Below are 18,921 nucleotides of genomic sequence, written 5' to 3' on the forward strand. Positions count from 1 at the left end.
GCAAGTAGAAAAGTTGAGTATAGTTTAATAAGTGCTTTGATAGAGGTGGGTTCATGTGAATACATCTGGAGAGCTCCCTTTAATAGTAAAAAAGGCTCAGGGTAGTTTTGCTGGAAAAGACGACATCTCAGTTGAGACTTAAGGACGAGTGGAAGGAAGCCAGCCAAAGATAGCCAGGCACAGGCATGTGTGCATGTGTGTGTGGAAGGGGCTTATAAGCAAATGGGTCAACCTATGAAGAGGCCTGAACGACAAAGATCATGTCACAGTTTAGAACTGCAATATTTCAAGATGGCGACAGTCTTTATTGTGAGAAGGTAGAATGGCAAGATTCACAGCCACACAGGCAAACAGAAGCCAGAACATGAAGGCCTACCATTTCACACTGTGGTATTAGGAACTGAATTCTATGGACACCGAAGAACTACTAAAGGGATTCAATTATAAAGTGACAAGATCGGATATTTAATTTTTAAATATAACTAAAAATTTAAGAACACAAACACATTCCAGCTGTACTGGTGGGAAGGTGTATGCAGTGTGAACATCTCAATTTCAGTGTGTCCCAATCCAAATTTAGCCCGGTCCTTTCCAAATCTCTTTTCCTGTGTCCTCAGCTTCAGTTAATGGCTTTACCATTTACCTGTCACTGAGATAGAAAACTCAAATTACTTTCATATTATCCTTTTAAATATCTAATCAGCCACTGAAATGCCACCTTTTCTCTCTTGTTTTTTAACTGTGCAGTCAATATTTCAGTTTAAGCCATATTACATCTTTCCCTTCCATTACTCCCAGCTGCTCCAAGAAACACTTTCATCAGACAGCGAGTGGATCATTTTACTACTCTTGGAAAGCTCTTCAGTGGTTTCCCAATGCCTATGAAATCAAGTCCAAATGTCTTATCACTACATTTAAGACATTTCAATTCTTGCCCTAAGGTGCCTTTCTAACCTCACTTCTTATAACACTGGATTTCACATTCTGTAGCACAAGGCATAAAAAACTCTCCACATAATGCTTACATGACATTGCCCATGTTTTTGACCCCTTGCAACATTTAGAAATGCTATTCATCATTTGGTGTCCAGCACAAAAGCCGCCTTTCCTTGAAGCAACTGTTAATGTTCTGATTGGAGTTCAATGGACTCTTGCTGTGCATTTTCCTGGACTCTATTTAAGATTCCCTTAGGATTTTCTTACTAAGTACTTAGTTCATTGTGGTAATTTTTATGACAAATCATAAACTCTTAGTCACAGTTTGCAAACTGGAGATGGCCTACTTTCAACTTTGTTTAACTGATTCCAAGTTTTAAATATAATAATATGTATTTATGTCTTACATGTACATGTGTTCACAAGTTCTCAGTAGTTGAAATGCTCCCAGTTGTTTCACATATTTTCCCTTTACTTTCCTGGCCTCAGATGACAAAGTCATCAGAAAGGTGATGGAGTTTTACTGATAAGACTTTGGGTATTAAAAGGAGCAAAATATCATTAGAATGTAATTAATAAAATAACAAATAAAGTAATACAATACAATAATAGAGAGATAACATTAGAAATTCAAGTTCCTTCGATGCAGGAACTTACTTCCTTTTCAAATTTTTCAAATTATCTCACAGATAGTGCCCAATGCATATTGTTGAATGTCGAAGTAAAATCTGAGATCAGCAAGGAAGATCATCTTTAACATAGGGTGATAATGACACTATTTCCAGTGCCCTTCAAAATCAAAACATGTAACTGCTCACTCTTGTAAAAATGGCCTTGAGAATAAGAGAATGAAAATGAGAGAGAAAGAGAGAGAGAGAGAGAGAGAGAGAGAGAAGGGATTTATTCTGAGTAATCAAAATTAGAGTGTAAAATCTGAAAGAGGACTATCCTGACACAGAAAATTAGGGGCTTGATTTTGCTTTTTATTTAAAAAAATCACTTTGTTGAGGTATAATTTGACATATACAAGTATGTACATATTTATATTGTACATATGACATACACTAAATTGTATATATTTTGGGGATAAGTATATACCTGTGAAACCAACACTACCAAAGCCATAAACATATTTATCACTGCCCATTGTTTCTTCAGAATTAGATTTTACTTCTTTTCAACACATCATTTCACCTTTATGAGATACAGTTCTTTTCCTCAGATTTAATCTAGTTAAAATGATGCAAGGAATGGGTAAGATTGTGTAGAGTGAGTTATATAATATGCATTGCAAGATTGCACAGTCAGCATGTAGGGTAAAGAGCTATGTCATAAAAATTGGCCTTGGAAATTTCTTAAATTTCTTTGCTTTAAACTACCATACTTTATAAGATTTTTAAAAGTGGAGGGCAAGTACCCCAAGGTAGGTACAAAGTGACCTGTTGGAGTGTGGGAAGAAAATAGTAGAATGTTAATTTAAGAATGTACATTTATGTCCATTTGAATCTCATCTTTTAAATTTTATCTGTTGTATGTCATTTAATGTATGCAATATAATAGTTCATATATTCACATACATAAGTTATAAATTAGTGTGCATATATTGGTCTTTTTTGTTAATGTTTATATTTTATTCATAGGGGTATTTGTTCCAAAAGTGTTATGGACTATTTTTTTATATCACTCTCCATGGTTGAGCACCAGATCCAGTAGTTGGCTTTTGTTTTAGAACCATGTCATATTAAGTACCATCTTCAACGTGTGCATTTAATATTCTAAGTGATATTAGAAAGGAGAGTTACAATGTCAGAAGGATATGGGAATGAAGACCAGTTGAAGGAGCAGTGAGGTATGTCTCCCATTGTATGTCTTTCTGAAACATGTTGAGCAGTGTAGCAAGTCTACACCATTTAAATGGTTACTGTTATATATTTACCTCTTTATTTCTTTTTCCCTATCTCTCTCATGTAGCACTACAAGCTTGAAGAGTTGACTCTGTGTAAGAGAAATGTAAAAATGTGCACATTTTGCAAAACTATCATATATGAAAATGCTTTGAAAATCACAATGTGTTACATAAATGTAATGTATTCATACCTTTGACATAAATAAATTACATGAAGAAAAACAGCAAAGAAAGAGGATCACTGAAGATAAAGAGAAATATTTTAATTCATTTTCTAGTTTCTTTGAAAATAAAAGAAGGGAAGAAGAACCTCTTTCTCATATTCCTTTATCAAAGTGAACACTTAGATGAAATTTATGGCCTGTCTGGATGACCAGGTAGTAAATACCTACAACAGGAAAAAGGAGAGGAAAGGTCATTTCGCTTCATTATGATTTCTCAAGTTCATTTCACCTCTGTAAAGCCAACAATGAAAAATCATCATTTCCTAAAGTGAAAACCTAGCCTGACTGTAAAAGGTCATCATACCTCCATGCAAAGTGAACTTAGCATACTCTATGTGGTTGATTTTAGACATTTTCCTATCTACTCAATGGTATCTGTATATGTTTTGTACATATATGTGCATATAAGTTTCATGCACAAAGATTACTAATCCTTTACAATAAAGCAAAATGGTAATGCTCATCACATTTCCTCTGAAGCAGTGGTATAGACTGAATAATTAACAGGATTCTAAAATGAGAGATGTGCTGACATCATATTTCTTGTAAAGAATGACTTAAAATGCATAGATTAAATGTGAAATTTACTGCTTAAAAAGTCAAAATATTATAGGTTCTCATCATCAAATACAAAACATTCCATATTTTAGGTACACATTTGTTTTTTAACTGATATATTGATAATTTTTAATGTTTTACCATACACTTTTCATTCATGGAGGTAATTTGTATTTACCTCATTTGTAACTTTTGTATTCCTATCTTAAATTATGATGAAGGATTAAGAAAAAAAATTTGTTGCAATTAAAGAATTCCAAAAAACATTGCTGTTATTGGTCATTTGCCTGGAAACAGGCCAAACAAATAAAATATTATTTAAAAAGCCTGGAGCAGTTAAATGTCCTGAGAAATCAGTAGGCATGTCTTTCTAGGCCTCATGCTAGGATTTGAGGAACTCTAAAAAAAAAAAAAAAGGAGGAGGGAATTCAACCAAGCAATCAAATAGCAAAATTCTGATCTAAAAAAAGGTGGTAATGACAACTTCACAAAGTGATACAAATCTCATGTTTTTTGCAATACCTTAGTCCATTAAAATCTAATTGATGTTTTTAGCCTTAATTGTAAATGAACATACTGTTCTCAAGCCATAGATTAACTTAATTTCACTTCATCAAAGACATGATTTGATTAATAGTACTTTGCTCTTCCAAAAATGTCCTTTAAATGCATTTAAGGAGTATATTTCTTCTTATCAATCTTCTTTATTATTAAAAAAAAAGTTTAAATTTGTGGTTTTCTCTGTAGTTTAACTCACAACTCTAAATTTTCCAATATTTAAATGTATATGGAGTAAAATTAATCATACTGTCCCTGACAGGTATGTTGAGACTATACTATTAAAAAATGACCGTTTTATACCAAGGGATAATATTTTAATAATAAATATATAATTTTGGTCATTCTCATGATACTTATCTAAACAATGCAATAAGCTAAAAGTCAAGTAGCTAATATTCCCAGTAAAAATAATTACGTCATCCATGAGGGAGACCATGTAGCATCTTTGAAGATGGTGTCTGATGATTCTCACCTCAATATTCACATCCCTGTGTTTCCTCTCATGCACATTGAACAGGGTCACTCTGTGTGACTAATATGGTATTGCAGAAATGACAGAGCATGACATCTGAGATTTGTTCAGAAAAGATATGGAAGATTCTACCTTGCTTTATCTTATCATTAGTTCTGAGAAAAGTCAAGTGCCATGTCATAGAGAGAGTCAAACAGTCCTGTGAGGAGGTCCACATAGTGATTAACTGATGACTTCTGTTATTAACCAGCACAGATTTGCCAAGCATGTGAGTGGGCTATCTTGGAAGAAGATCCTACAGTCCTCATCAAGCCTTCAGATGACCAGCACCAAGGACATCCTTACTGTAGCCTGATGAGAGAGTCTGTGCCATAACCATTCAGCTAAGCTGGCCCTGGATTCCTAACTCAAAAAACTGTTTGAAATAATAAATGCTTACTCTTTAAAGCTGTTAAGTTTTGGGTTAATTCGTAACTTAGCAATAGATAACTAATAATGGCAATGTATACCGGGGAAAAACCATGGGCTAAGAGCTTGACAAATCTGAAATGTATCCTGATGGCAACTTAAAGTTGCTCTTGGACAGGTTATGTTAAGTCTCTTGTGTCTCAATTTTGTCATAAGTAAATTGAGGATAATAAATCATACTTCATAGAGGTTTGAGGAATAAATGACATAAAAGTATTAGAGGGCCTAGAAAGTGATTTTCCTTCGCTAAGTATTTGCTTTCTTCTTTTCTTAAATTGTGCTTAATTTTACAAGACTTTTTCTTAGAGGTTTCAAGTGGATCATTATTAGTACATAGCGATAGATTTTACAGGATGCAGAAGAACTGTATGTAGAGATAAGACTAGGGATGTTTGGGTACTGTCCCTGTTTTTTAATTTATTTTTCATGTATTTGTTTAGAATTTATTGTAATGAAGATTGGGCTTTGAAGATCTTGATTTAAAAGAAATGAATTTTTATAAACATTCCTTTAAGTAGAAGTGAAGAAAGCCTGTAAATTACTTTTAAATATTTTTGTATGCCCCAAGTACAAAGGATCTCTAGGCAATAAAACTCTAGATCTTGCAAAAAATCCTCTACTTTGACAAGGTCTCTGACAGCTTCATGCTCTGGTTGGACACCTTGAGGTCAAGAAAACAACTTGGAAACATACTTTTTCTATTTCTTCTCCGTGTGTCTCTTGATTCCACTATTTTTGTGTCTTTGACTAAATAAATTATGAAATTATACGTTTTTTAATGTGTGGTCTTTCATTTGCTAATTCATAATTGACCTGCAATGCCTTTACCCTTGGCATTTAACATTGACATTTCAAATATTTTTTGATAGATTCTGAGGGGCCATGACCTAATACGATGGATTTACCATTGTATGGGGGTAAATCCACGGACTCTGCATGAAGATTTGCAAGACTTCTTGCATTCAAATCTAAGCTCTGACACGAACTGCATGGACTTGTGCAAATTACTTGAAAATACTCTGTGTTTTGGTTTTTCCCAAGCATGATGAGAAAAATGATAGTATTTATTTTAATACAGGAAAGAGGCATGAGAACTACAGAGATTGACTAAATCAAGTGGAATTCAGAGCCTGCTACATGCTGTTAGACTTGGAACCTGGCTGATCAGCCAGACCACAAGGAACCTAAAGAATAAAAGAAGATTCCTACTGAGATTACTAACAACTATTTACCCATACCTTTAACACTGTATACTTATATCATGAAAGGAAAACAGGAAAACAATGACTTTAAGCTGTACCTTGCACAAGTTAAAAATAACTCCAACCATTCATTCCATTATTTACTTCCTATAATCAGTAATTTTTCATAGAAACTAAGAAACAGATATAAATCCAATTTCTCAAACACTTAGAGTCTCATTCTCTGACTTAGAGATGAGACTATGTCTAGGTCTGAGGAACGTTATTCTTTCTATAATAAACGTTCCTCTATCTTTAACTCTGGTTTGCTCTTGAATTCTTTCCTGTGTGGAATCAAGGACCATCTTTTGGCAGGTGTAGGACTTGAGTCCCCACTCAGGGGGATTCGCTTAGTCCTGCATCAATCTTAGAGGTTAATTATGAAAATAAACTGTGTTAATGTTTATTTAACAATTTAGAACACTACTCATCAAATAGCAGGTGCTTTTGTTAATTTTTCATTTTGATGAGGTAAATATTTGAATGGCCTGGGCCCTGAAACTAGCGTGGTAGATCTACTTAGTGAGTGTAACAATAACTCAACAACGAGAATCCATCTCTCTCTTATTCCCTGCATATACTCAACGTTGTTTTACTATAATTTTGAGAAAAATTTATATATTCCAGTGGTGTATGATCATTTGAATAGTTCCCCAAACATAATCCTAACAAATGATAAAAGTATACCTTTCTCTGAAATAAAATTATGTTTCTCTTCTACAAGGACATTCGACTTTCACATCTCCTAGATTTTCTCTAGGTGTGTAAGTGTGTTGGGGTAGAGGCATTGATTGGGGAGAATCAATCAACCTTTTTTAGGAGTGGTTTCCAACTCCTTTGAACATCCAATAAAGCTATAGTCTATCCCTTCAGTAGAGAAAAAAATCACTGAAGTTAAGACTATGAGACCAATTGGACTTTTGCTATATCTGCTGTATGCCAAGAAAGTGGACTAAGTATTATTGTAGCCTTTATTGACAATGGTTGCTGCATTTAGGAAAGAAAAAGAGAGTTAGAGGAAAAAAAAAATTAGGACATTGTCTCACAAAATATTAAAAGTAAAATGTACTTTAATGAATGAGTTCTCACTTGTACTACTGGGAATAATTGTTTGTTAGCTTTTAAGAAGGGAATGACACAGACTCAAAAGTGACTTTAAAAGATACGTAAAATAGTTTAAGTCATCATGTAAACTCTTTTCCTTGGTAGAGAACCGGGGATTGGGGGATGGGGGTTTCAAGGATGTCTTATGGAAGGGTGGATTCTGAACAGGTAGAACTGAGGCTCTCTTTACCCCATATCTACCAGAGAACTGTTACTTTCATAGATATTACTTTTTGGGCTACCAAATAAGACTGCATTTAAGTAAAGGGTTTCATAATGTTAGGTAGTCAGACATGAGTGACGGGGGAACAAAGAAATAAGAGCCCAACCTAGAGACTGCCCAAAGAACACTCCAATGGTAGTAGAATTCTGGATATGCACACATGCACTAAGCAGAGAGTTATATAGCAGCCAAGTGTCAATCAAAATGACCTCACTTACCAGTCATCTAGGAATGCCTTTGGAACCACTCACCACGGCCTAAATATAATGCAGACATTCCCACTTCTGGGGCCTTTTGCCTTTTTTCATTATTATAGTTATAGCACTCTGTTATAGCTCTTTACTGAAACCATGTGCCTCCTTGGGACATTCTTTGTCTTTCTAAAATATACTTTTAATAAATCTTTTCTAAATCTCACTGACCTGCGATTCTTCATTGCATCAATGAAAGTGAACCAAGGAAAAATGCTAACTACACTTCTTGCCATCGTTATCCCTCCCCTTCCCCGCTGCCATTGAGGTGACACCTAACTCCAACTGGCCTCAACGGTGACAATAACTTTCAAAGGATTGAGACCCACTCTTCCCGATAATTGTCTATAAAGATAATCACAAACTGAAAAACATCTCAACTTGAATAATCAGAATCTGAGAAAGGTTATATTGGCGGATATACAATCTTACACAGTGTGACAAGGGTGACCCTGGAGAGATTTATCTTATTCTAAATACATAAAAATATGGAGGCTTCCATGAAGCCACAAGGAGGTAGATTTAGCATTAGTGAAAACATTAATTAGTAAAAAGAATTAAAAATTGGATATCCCAAATTATAGAAGAGGTTGCATATAAAATAGCTACAAAAAATTTTAGGTAAAACCATAGTCAGTTCTTTGGAACAAATGAGATAGTTTTAGGGATATGCTTATTAAGGCCGATATTGAAGAAGAAAAATATTTTCCACAAATCCTCTTTTGATTACAGTTTTAGAAACAAAGTACCTACTTATGTTATATCCACATCACCAGTTCTTATGTAATTTCACTAGTTTTCTGTTAAGACATTTAGCTGTAATTAAATATGAGCCATGACAGAAGTAAACCCCATATGTATATGTTGAATAGTATGAAATTGCCAATAATTAGCATTTTTGACTGAAAAATGGCCATTTCATATGATTCAACCTAACATTTTCTTGAATATCTCCTTCCCTAATTTTGAAGCAAAAAAAAAAATATATTTTTTTATATAGAGAATATATATAGAGAGAATATATATATATATATATATATATATATATATATATATATATATAATAGAAAATATCCCTCCCTCTGCATTATGCTTTTCAGTTAATCCACTGGAGTCCCATTCTCCTTTGATAACTGATAAGATCAGCTAAAGAGGTTTGAATGAGCCTACAAAGTGAAAATGAAGAGAAAGTAGCAGAGTCCTGACTTCTCTCATTCAATAGCTCTTGCCAAGGCTTTCTGAGGCTTCTCAAGGGCACACTCATACAGAGCTGAAGTTAGTATACCCTTAAAAACACATTGCTTAGTCCTTTAACCATGGATTTTATCTCCTCTACAGCCCCTTTAGTAATAGACTATCTGAAATACAGTGCCCTCTGGGAAAAAAAAAAGTTAGAATATTTTGCAGGAGAGTGAGACAGGTGAAAGGGTTGAGGTTTACCAAGGAAGCCAGGCAGACATAGCAGCTCCGATTGCTTTTGGAGTGCTCTCGTGGAGGCTGTGCAAGTCCTTGAAGAGTGGGTTTACTTGGTTATTAAACATGGTTGCCAGCAAGAACAATGGTGTGCTAGTTTAGAGGGGAGGGGAAGGAATAAAAGACATCAGCTACGAGAGCTTTGCAGGCATTTCTGAGATGGTATAAACCAAAGTGGACATTTCTTCTGGATGCTATTAGCTACTCTCCCTTCCCACATGGGCCCCTATGGTCTGCCTGCCTGCGAGGAGACTGTTGAGAATCATTCAAGCCAGTTAAAGAAATTGCTTAAAGTAAGTATCTGAAACACAAACACATTAGCTCAAAGTGCTTGAAACAGTAACAATCACAAAGTCCTTACTTCTTTTCTCCTTTGTACCATTCAAAGGCTGGAGGCGGCACACCTGCACCTTCACATCTTATCAATCCACTGCGCCCAGGGGCCACGGTGCCAGATTTAATTTCCTGAATAGTAGGAGCAACTGAAAAAGAAACAAAAAAACTGGTGGGTAAGTAAAAATAATCTTCAGCAGAAATATAACACACACATCCATATATTCCTATTCTTTCTATATTCAAAGCAATCTTATACCTGATAGGCCAATGCATCACATTTTCAGTGTTTTATGCTTCTAATACTAGACTAGTCACTTTTAGCTTCATTTTTCAAGTTAGACAATAGATGAATGTTCCCACAGAGTGTAGAGTAAATGCAATACATTTTGGTCTTGCTTCCTATAGGAAAAATGGCATTGGTAAGGGAAATACTTCATTTGTCCTCCAGTCAAGCTATACTCCAATAATAGCTCTCATTTATTGAGTGATCATTGGGAGGCACTGGGCTAGGTGCTTTATGTTCATGATATCTTCATAGCAATACTCTATGCTAGATAGTATTACCTCAATTTTATAAATGTGAAAACCAAAGCTCAGAGAGGTTAAGTAATTCGTCTAAGGTCACACAGTTGCTTAGTTGTAGAATTTGGATTTGAAGTCAGGCATGTTAACTCAAAGCCTAAGCTCTTTCAATATTGTTTGGTTTTTTCTTGTATACTCCCCATGCTATAGCTCTTTAGTCATGTTTTAAATTGTGGTTTCTTCTACCTGGAATGCTATTCTTCCTCATTTCCACAGATTCAAGAGTTAATTTAGGTGACTCCATCTCTAAACTCTTCTCTGTTGCTCTGGCTAAAAAAAGCTTTCTCTTCTTTGAATAGTTTTCTAAATCTCTCATACCAAACACTTTTTATCTTGTATTGTAATTATTTATGAGTATCCCAGGCTTTCTTGTTAGCTGTCTGAGGCAGGGCAAATATCTGATTCAGTTTGCATATTTAAAGATCAGAGCACAATTCCTGGCACAAAATGTTTAAAAAACTTCTTTGTAGAACAGCCATTCCTTTATTTATCAAATAATTATTGAGCCGTCAATACATGTCAGGTATTTCTCAATGCACAAAGCAGTTAAACTCCTTGACACGATAAAGCTTATATTCTAGATGGGGTAGGGGGTGGGAAAACAGACTGTAAGTGGTAAATATCATAAATAAGTAATTTAAATAAAATGTTAGAAAATGATAAGAAATATGATTTAAAGCAAGGTAAAAGAAATCAGAACAAAGAATGGATTTCAATTTTATGTAATTTGATTAGGACTTATTGAGAAGGTGAGATATAAGCAAAAAAATATAAATAAGTGAGTTTGCTATGTGGCTATCTGGAGAAAGTCTTCTAGGAAGAGGGAACAGCTTCCATAAAGACCTAAAACTGAAGCAAGCCTGATTTGTTTGAGAACCACCAAGATGATCAGTGTAGCTGAAGCAGAGAGAAAGTGAGAGACTAGCAGGAGATGGAGTATGATATTTAATTTTGTGTCAACTTGACTGGGTCACATAACATCCAGATATTTGCTAAACATTATTTATTGGTGTATCCATAAAACATTAGCATTTGAATCAGTGAACTTTGTAGAAGGCATATTGCCTTCTACAAAGTGAGTGCCCATCATATAACCCATTGAGGGCCCGAATAGAACAAAAGGCAGAAGGAGAATTTACCCCTTTGCTGCCTGACTGCTAGAGCTAAGACATCAGTCTTCCTCTTCCCTAGGAATGAGAATTATACCATTGGCTCCTCTGGTTCTCAGGCCTTCAGAGTGGGACTGAACTATACCCCTGGCTTTCCTGGTCTCCAGCTTACAGACAGTAGATCGAGGGACTTCTCAGTCTGCATAGTTACATGAGTCAATTCCTCATAACATAATCTCTTTATCCATAACTATATCTATATCTAATCTATGCCTATATCTATATGTACATATATAATATGTATGTGTGTGTATATATATGTGTGTGTGTGTGTGTGTATATATATATATATATATATATATATTTGTTTATATATATGTTTGTGTATATACAGTTGACCCTTGATGAGCATAGGTTTGAATTGTGTGGATCCACTTATATGCCGATATTTTTTCAATAAATATATTGGAAAATTTTTAGAGATGTCCTAGCTACTGTGAAGCAATTATATCGATTACACTAGGCTACCATAAAGTAATCCTACTGCTGCTTCTTCAGTATTAAGGCACAAATCATTATACCTGTAAATAAATATGAATTTCTTTTTCACTTTATCTTTTCATTTTTGATATCTAGTGTTAATAATGCGTAAAACATCTACAATGTTGTGTGTCATGTAAGATAATATTGATGTAGGTACTGACAGACAGTGGATTTATCTTGTAAATGGACGTCGTAAACATACGACATCAATGAATACAGTCAGGACTGTAAATTTATTTCCTCTTCCTTATTATTTTCTTAATGTTTTCTTTTCTCTAGCTTACTTTACTATAAGAATACAGCATATAATACATATAACATACAAAATATGTGTTCATCGACTGTTTACATCATCAGTAAGGCTTTTGGTCAATAGTAGGCTATTAGTAGTTAAGTTTTTAGAAAGTGAAAAGTTGCACGTGGATTTTCAACTATGTTGGAGGTCAGCACACCTAACCCCAACATTGGTCAATAGTCAACTGTATACAGATACACACACACACACATACACACACATATTATTATTATTGGTTCCATTTCTCTGGCAAACCTTGAGTTATACATGGGGCCAAATGAAGAAAATCAGGTAGGACCTTGAGGGTAATTTTGAAGACTTAGCTTTTACTCTCAGTGAAATGGTGAACCCCTACAGAGGAGGGATATAATCTGACTTTTGTTTTAAAGGTATCACTGGCTATCATGTTGAGAAAAGACCATAGTGAAGCCAGGATGAAAGCGAGGACTAGTAGAAAGCTATTGCAGTAAGTCAGGCAAGTGATATTGGCAGCTCTGACTAGGGTGGTAGCACTGGATGTAGCGGAAAGTGATTGATTTTGGAGTCTGTTGTAAAGTTGGAGCCAATCTTGACAGATGTAAAATAAAGACAGGAATCCAGGATGATTTCATTTGACTTAACTGGGAGTTAAGTAGAAGAGTTCTGAGGGACATATTTGGAGTTGTAAATTTTTAAATAAAATTTTTAATAGCAGTTTTAAGTTCACGCAAAACTGAGCAGAAATACAGAGATTTCCCACATATTCTGTGCCCTAACACATGCATAGCCTCTCCATTATCCACATCCCCTACCAGACTGGTACATTTGTTAAGACTGATAAACTTACATTGACACATTATTATAACCTAAGGTCCATAGTTTACATTAAGGTTTACTCTTGGTGTTGCACATTCTTTTTGAGTTTGAACAAAAGCATAGGGACAAGTATCCTTCATTATAATATCATACAAAATATTTTCATTGCCCTACAGTTCCTCTGTACTCAACCTAGCCATGTGTCTACCACCCACTCCACCACTGCTGGCAACCATTGATCTTTTTACTGTCTCATAGTTTTGCCTTTTCCAGGATGTTATATAGGTAAAATCATATAGCCTTTTAGATTAACTTCTTTCACTTAGTAATAAACATTTAAGGTTCCTCCATGTGTTTTTGTGGCTTGATAGCTCATTTTGTTTTAGCACTTAATAATATTTCATTGTTTGGATGTACATCAGTTTATTTATCCATTCCCCTACTAAATAACTTTTTGGTTGCTTCCAAGTATTGACAATTATAAATAAAGCTGCCTAAACATCCGTGTGAAGGTTTTCATGTAGACATGTTTTCAAGTCCTTTGGATAAATACCAAGAAATGCAATTGCTGGATTATATGCTAAGAGTATGTTTAGTTTTGTAAGAAACTGACAAACTGTCTTCCTAAGTGGTTGTACGATTATGCATTCTCACCATCCATATATATGAGTTCCTGTTGTTCCACATTCTTGTCATCATTTGAAGTTGTCAGGATTCCAGATTTTAGTCATTCTAATAGGTATAGAATGGTATCTCATTATTTTAATGGCATTTCACTGATGATATATGATGTGAAGTACCATCTTATATGCTTATTTGCCATCCATGTATCTTCTTTGGCAAGATATCTATTAAGGTCTTTTGTCCACTTTTTAACTGGGTTGTTTATGTTCTTATTGTTGGGTTTTAAGAGTTCTTTGTATATTTTGGATAACAGTTCTTTATCAGATGTACCTTTTGGAAATATTTTCTCCCAGTCTGTGGCTTGTTTTTCATTCTCTTGATAGTGTGTTACGCAGAGCCAAATTTCTCATTTTAATGAAGCCCAGCTTATCAATTATTTCTTCCATGGATCATGCCTTTTGATGTATCTAAAAAGTCATCACCAAAATCAAGGTCATCTAGGTTTTCTCCTATGTTACCTTCTAGAATTTTTATATGCATGTCTCTTCATAAATAATCTCTTTTCTATCAATCTTTTTAACATAGTTCATATTTTAAATAACACTATTGGAAAAAGTTTAGTGCAGTAGGAACCTTGAAGATGGAAATATGAATTCATTCAGACAAATGACTTGAGCAAATGTATACTTTGGATATATTTTAGATTTCTTTAGAAAGCAATAAAAAGTACAGAGTTTAATGGTTTTTAATATATGATGAATATAAAAACTGTAAACACAATAGAACATTGCCTTTCCTTTTAAAAATACACTTGCAAATTCACTATTTTCTGTTAATGGTGATACTTCACTTTGAAATTATACCACCTCTATATATCTGTCTTATATTTATTTTTAATAGTAAAGGTTCCACTTATAGTTCTGAAAAAAGTTCAAAGAAATATTTTTATTAATAAAAGTGCTTGCTAATAATAATTAAAAATAATGAAAAATGTTTACCAAAAAAGCTTCAATAAGAAAATGTTATGAGATAAAATACATACACATACTTTATATATGTAGCATATATGAATATATATGCTACATATATATTCACATACATACATTCATACCATATAAAGAGTTATTTAATAAATGTCAACTTTCTTTGTTAAGCAAAGATTCACCTTCCCATATAAAATAAAATAAAATATAAAAAAGACATGTCCAAATAAAAACTCATTTATTTGTCAATTATTATGACACTGTTTTAGGTATAGATAAGATTATATTTTTCCTCTTGTGCTCATAGGTTTTTATCTCCTTGTCACACTAAGAGATATCATAATCTTTTATGATATCCAACTATTATTGAAGATGAAATAACCATATGCAACAGGAGATCCATCACAAGTTTCTATTGATAACCTGGTTAGTTTAATTACTCTATTTGTCAAGGAGGCCACAACTCATAACAATCAAAACCATGAAATCCAGAATACTACCTGAAAAACTAGGCATAATGTACTGAAATAAAAATCTAATTTGTTATTAAAAGGCTTTTATGTAGTACAGTGTGCATGTGGCTCAGAGTTAGGTACTTCACCACACAATGAAAGGGACAGGATCCTGTTGTCCAAAGGTTCATAGGCTGCTATGATGGACACTTAAAATGGAAAGCTATCTATATCATATGGAAGCATAGATGAAAAACAAATCAAGAATTAAAATTGAGCATAATAAAAAGTCCTGAGTACTTTTTGCGTTACAGAATTAAAAAGTTATGAGCTGTGAGTAATTAATAGAGAAAGGGAAGTCTTATGTAGATTTCATTTTGAAGTTAAAATTCTAAACTTGAAGTCTTTATTGATTTGTCTGAGGAACATGAATGAACCCTTATATTATTCTGCCTCTTTTGAAAATGACTGTTCAAGAGGAAGAGGATTAATCCATTTATTTATTCTTAATTCCTTCATTAATTCAACAAATATTTTTATCAAGGACCACATTAATGAAAAAAATTACATTCCTGGCCTTAAAGGGTTAATATTATTGAGGCATGTGTGTGTGTGTGTGTGTGTGTGTGTGTGTGTGTGTGAGAGAGCATGTGCATGTACAAACAGTAAATAATTTTTTTTTTAATTTAAATAAATAGTAAGAGATTAACATGAACTGAGATAGAAAATGAGTAGGGTAAAAGAAACACCCTATATTGATAAGGCAAAAATGAACAGAGAATTTAATAATGTAAGAAAAGGAGTCACATAATTGGTTATCTGTAGGAAATTATCAAAATAAGAGGAAACAGAAAAGTCAAAAGCCCTGAGTTGGGAGCATGCTCGAGGTGGAAACGTGCTTAACAGGATTAAGGAAGAACAATATGGTCATCTTGGCTTAAGTAGATAAGAGAGAGGAAAAATCTAGAAGAGAAGATTGGGGGTTGGGGGTAGCTGAGGCTCAGATTCTATGGTGTCTGGTTGTCCATGGTAAAAGTCTTTGAATTGTATTCTAAGGAGTTGAGATTTTGGAGATTTGTAGTAGAAGAGCAACATTGTTTGATTAACAGTTTACAAAGATTCTTTAGCTGCTGTGTGGAACATGGTCTGCAGAAAGGTGAAGAAATAGGCAGAACAGCCAGCTAGAATGTTATTGCAGTCATCTTTAGGATGATGAAAAAGTCATTGGCCAATCCATAGAAAAGGCAGAAATTGAGAGAAAATTTAAATACATCATTGGTCATATTGGACCTGAGTCAACTCATTTTAATTGACTAGCAGTGACAAGACATTTCTAGTGAAATTTCCAGGTTTATACCATTCTGAACTGAATTGCTTTGCATAAATAAAAGAGTTCTGTGGGTTCAGAAGTTTTATTATACTCAGCAAGTTTCTTTTCTACACAACATCTCAGAGACTGTGATGCCCACATATTCCTTATGGATTTCTTATCGTATGAAGCTTTGTTCAAATTTATGAGACCACAGAATTGTAGAAGTTTTTGTATTTGAGTTCCTGTAGGTCTATATTTTGGGGGACATAGTCAGGTACACTGGACAATTGGACCAGTAGATGTCTAAGATCCATTCCACATACTATGCTATGTGCTCCATGATCTTTCAGGTCAGTAATCATCACTGGCCCAACAGGCTCATGAGCTATAATGTACTTATGAATTTTACATGAAAAGAAGTCCTCAATTCTTTGCATCATAAAGATATGATTACTTATTTGTGTGCAATATGTACCACACAACAGTTATGACTAATTAATTCTCCAACTGGAGCAATAATAGTGAATTATAAGCATGCTTGGCAAAGTTGTACAAAGCACTCATTTTCTACTCTAATGTTCCATGTTTTAAGAAATTGAATTGGGCCCTTCGTAGAAAAGACAAATTGTACAACCTGAATTATTGCTCCCATGGCCTATTTCTTTTACATCTTACTCCATTGCTCTATGAATTTTGGCCCTGGCCCAGCAATATAAGCTATTTTTACAAGAACTGGGAGTGTAAATGTGCGTATCTACATGTGTTTGTTTCCAGAACTGTTTTTCTTTCCATGGAGATAGTTTTTTGTTCTGCTCAGATACAATCCTTTTAGTTACATCAAAGTAGCAAAGAAGGTGATTACCTGGGCTCCTCAAATTCATAAATACAATATCATCCTTTGGAATAGGATGATTTATGTACACTACTAAAATTTAGGCATACTGCTCCTTATGTGAAATTGCATATGGCTGTGAGCTGAAGCAATTGCACAATGAAAAAAATCAAACCAGAAGAATGTTATTAAACAGATGTGGGAACAGCAAAAAAACAGATGTTGGGAAAAGCCAGCAGTGAAAGGGTCAAGAAGGGATATTTAACACCTGTGTGATTAGATGTTGGTAAAAGAGGAGACTTCCCTTTTCATTTACTCAGTGGGATTATTTCCTTTCATTGTTTAGCCAGTCATTTCAGGATGAACATAATTAAAGATTCTTCATCCAAAACTCCACGCTCTGCAGGTGCAAGCAACAGAACCTTAGCACTTGGCACTCAACAAGTCTAATCAAGATTCAAGTTCTCTTAGTTACATGATAATAGGCACAAAGAGTTTCTTCCTCTCTTGCCATCCCTCATGGGAGCTTTGTTTGTTGTACAGTCTTATCATAAAAAAAAAAAAAAAAAAAAAAAGAATGAGTGAGTCCAAGGATTACTTCAACAGCCTTAGAGAACTGAGGTAGTTAAAATAAAATTTTAGAGTTCCGAAGGCAAAAAAATTTGACCACCATCTGGCCCTCTCAAAATGATGGACATGGACAGTGACTAAAGTGCCATGTTAAATAATAACAACAAAAAAGAAAAGTAAGAAATAGTAAAGAGAAATAAATCAAGAAGAAAGTCATCCTACAGAAGCTACATAGGAAAATATTGTGGTAAATAAGCATGTTGACCATAGTCTGGCTTCTAGAACTTGTAAGCTACACTAAGGCACCTGTGGTCAAATGTACAGATTTTGAAAAAAAAAAATTAAGGTTTGCAGTACCTAATAGAGAACACATCACATAGGATGAGATTGATGATAATTGACAAATTTGACAATCTTTCAAAGGTTGTCATAGATCTCACAGAAATGGATCATAAATAAGGTCAATAAACCCTTTCTATGAAGCAAATCCATCCTTGCATTATGGCCTAATTTAGTCTTAAAGAAAGTTAAGAACTCCATGATATTGTAAGAGAAAATTTTTAAAACAGATTTTTTTCTAGTCAGATTTTTTAAAAAGCAAACTATCGAAATAAGTTGAATTTTAATCTTCATGACATAAAAGATTTTCATATTGAATTACACCTCTGGTCTGCTTTCACAGGGGATGAAAATAATCTAGGTTGTAATGTACCTCCAGCCTCCCCAAGACCTTAAACATTTACACAGTGGCAAAATAGTGTAATAAAAAGGCTTCGCTTTGCAGTCAAACAAAAGTAGTTCTAACATTCACTGAATTTACTTAACCCTTCTAAACCTTAGTTTTTTCACCTGTAAAATAAATAATGCCTACTTCACAGAATTGCTATATAGGGAACATAAAACAGTTCATGGAAAGTGCTTACCCCAGTGTTTTTCACTGAGTTAGAAATAAACATTAGCTATTATAAAACAGGAATTATTACATGGGAGTAGGGTATCAGAGCTACGATACCTTTGAAAGCATGGAATCATAAGATTTTAAAATGAATTGTCTGGGTACTGCAAGCATGT

The 18,921-nt window shown here is 34.1% G+C and overlaps 1 protein-coding gene across 2 annotated transcripts in view; it reads right to left on the reverse strand.

The window, feature by feature from the left end:
• The window catches only part of NEGR1 (neuronal growth regulator 1), a 771,677-nt gene that overhangs the window by 170,257 nt on the left and 582,499 nt on the right, over positions 1–18,921 (reverse strand). For both annotated transcript variants that reach the window (XM_039838594.1, XM_039838595.1), the window contains exon 5: positions 9,779–9,899. In XM_039838594.1, the coding sequence (XP_039694528.1) occupies positions 9,779–9,899 (121 nt within the window). The remainder of the gene's footprint in view (positions 1–9,778; positions 9,900–18,921) is intronic.

The sequence above is a fragment of the Pteropus medius genome, unplaced genomic scaffold, assembly GCF_902729225.1.
Source record: "Pteropus medius unplaced genomic scaffold, Ma_sr-lr_union100, whole genome shotgun sequence".
NCBI classification, from domain to species: Eukaryota; Metazoa; Chordata; class Mammalia; order Chiroptera; family Pteropodidae; genus Pteropus; species Pteropus medius.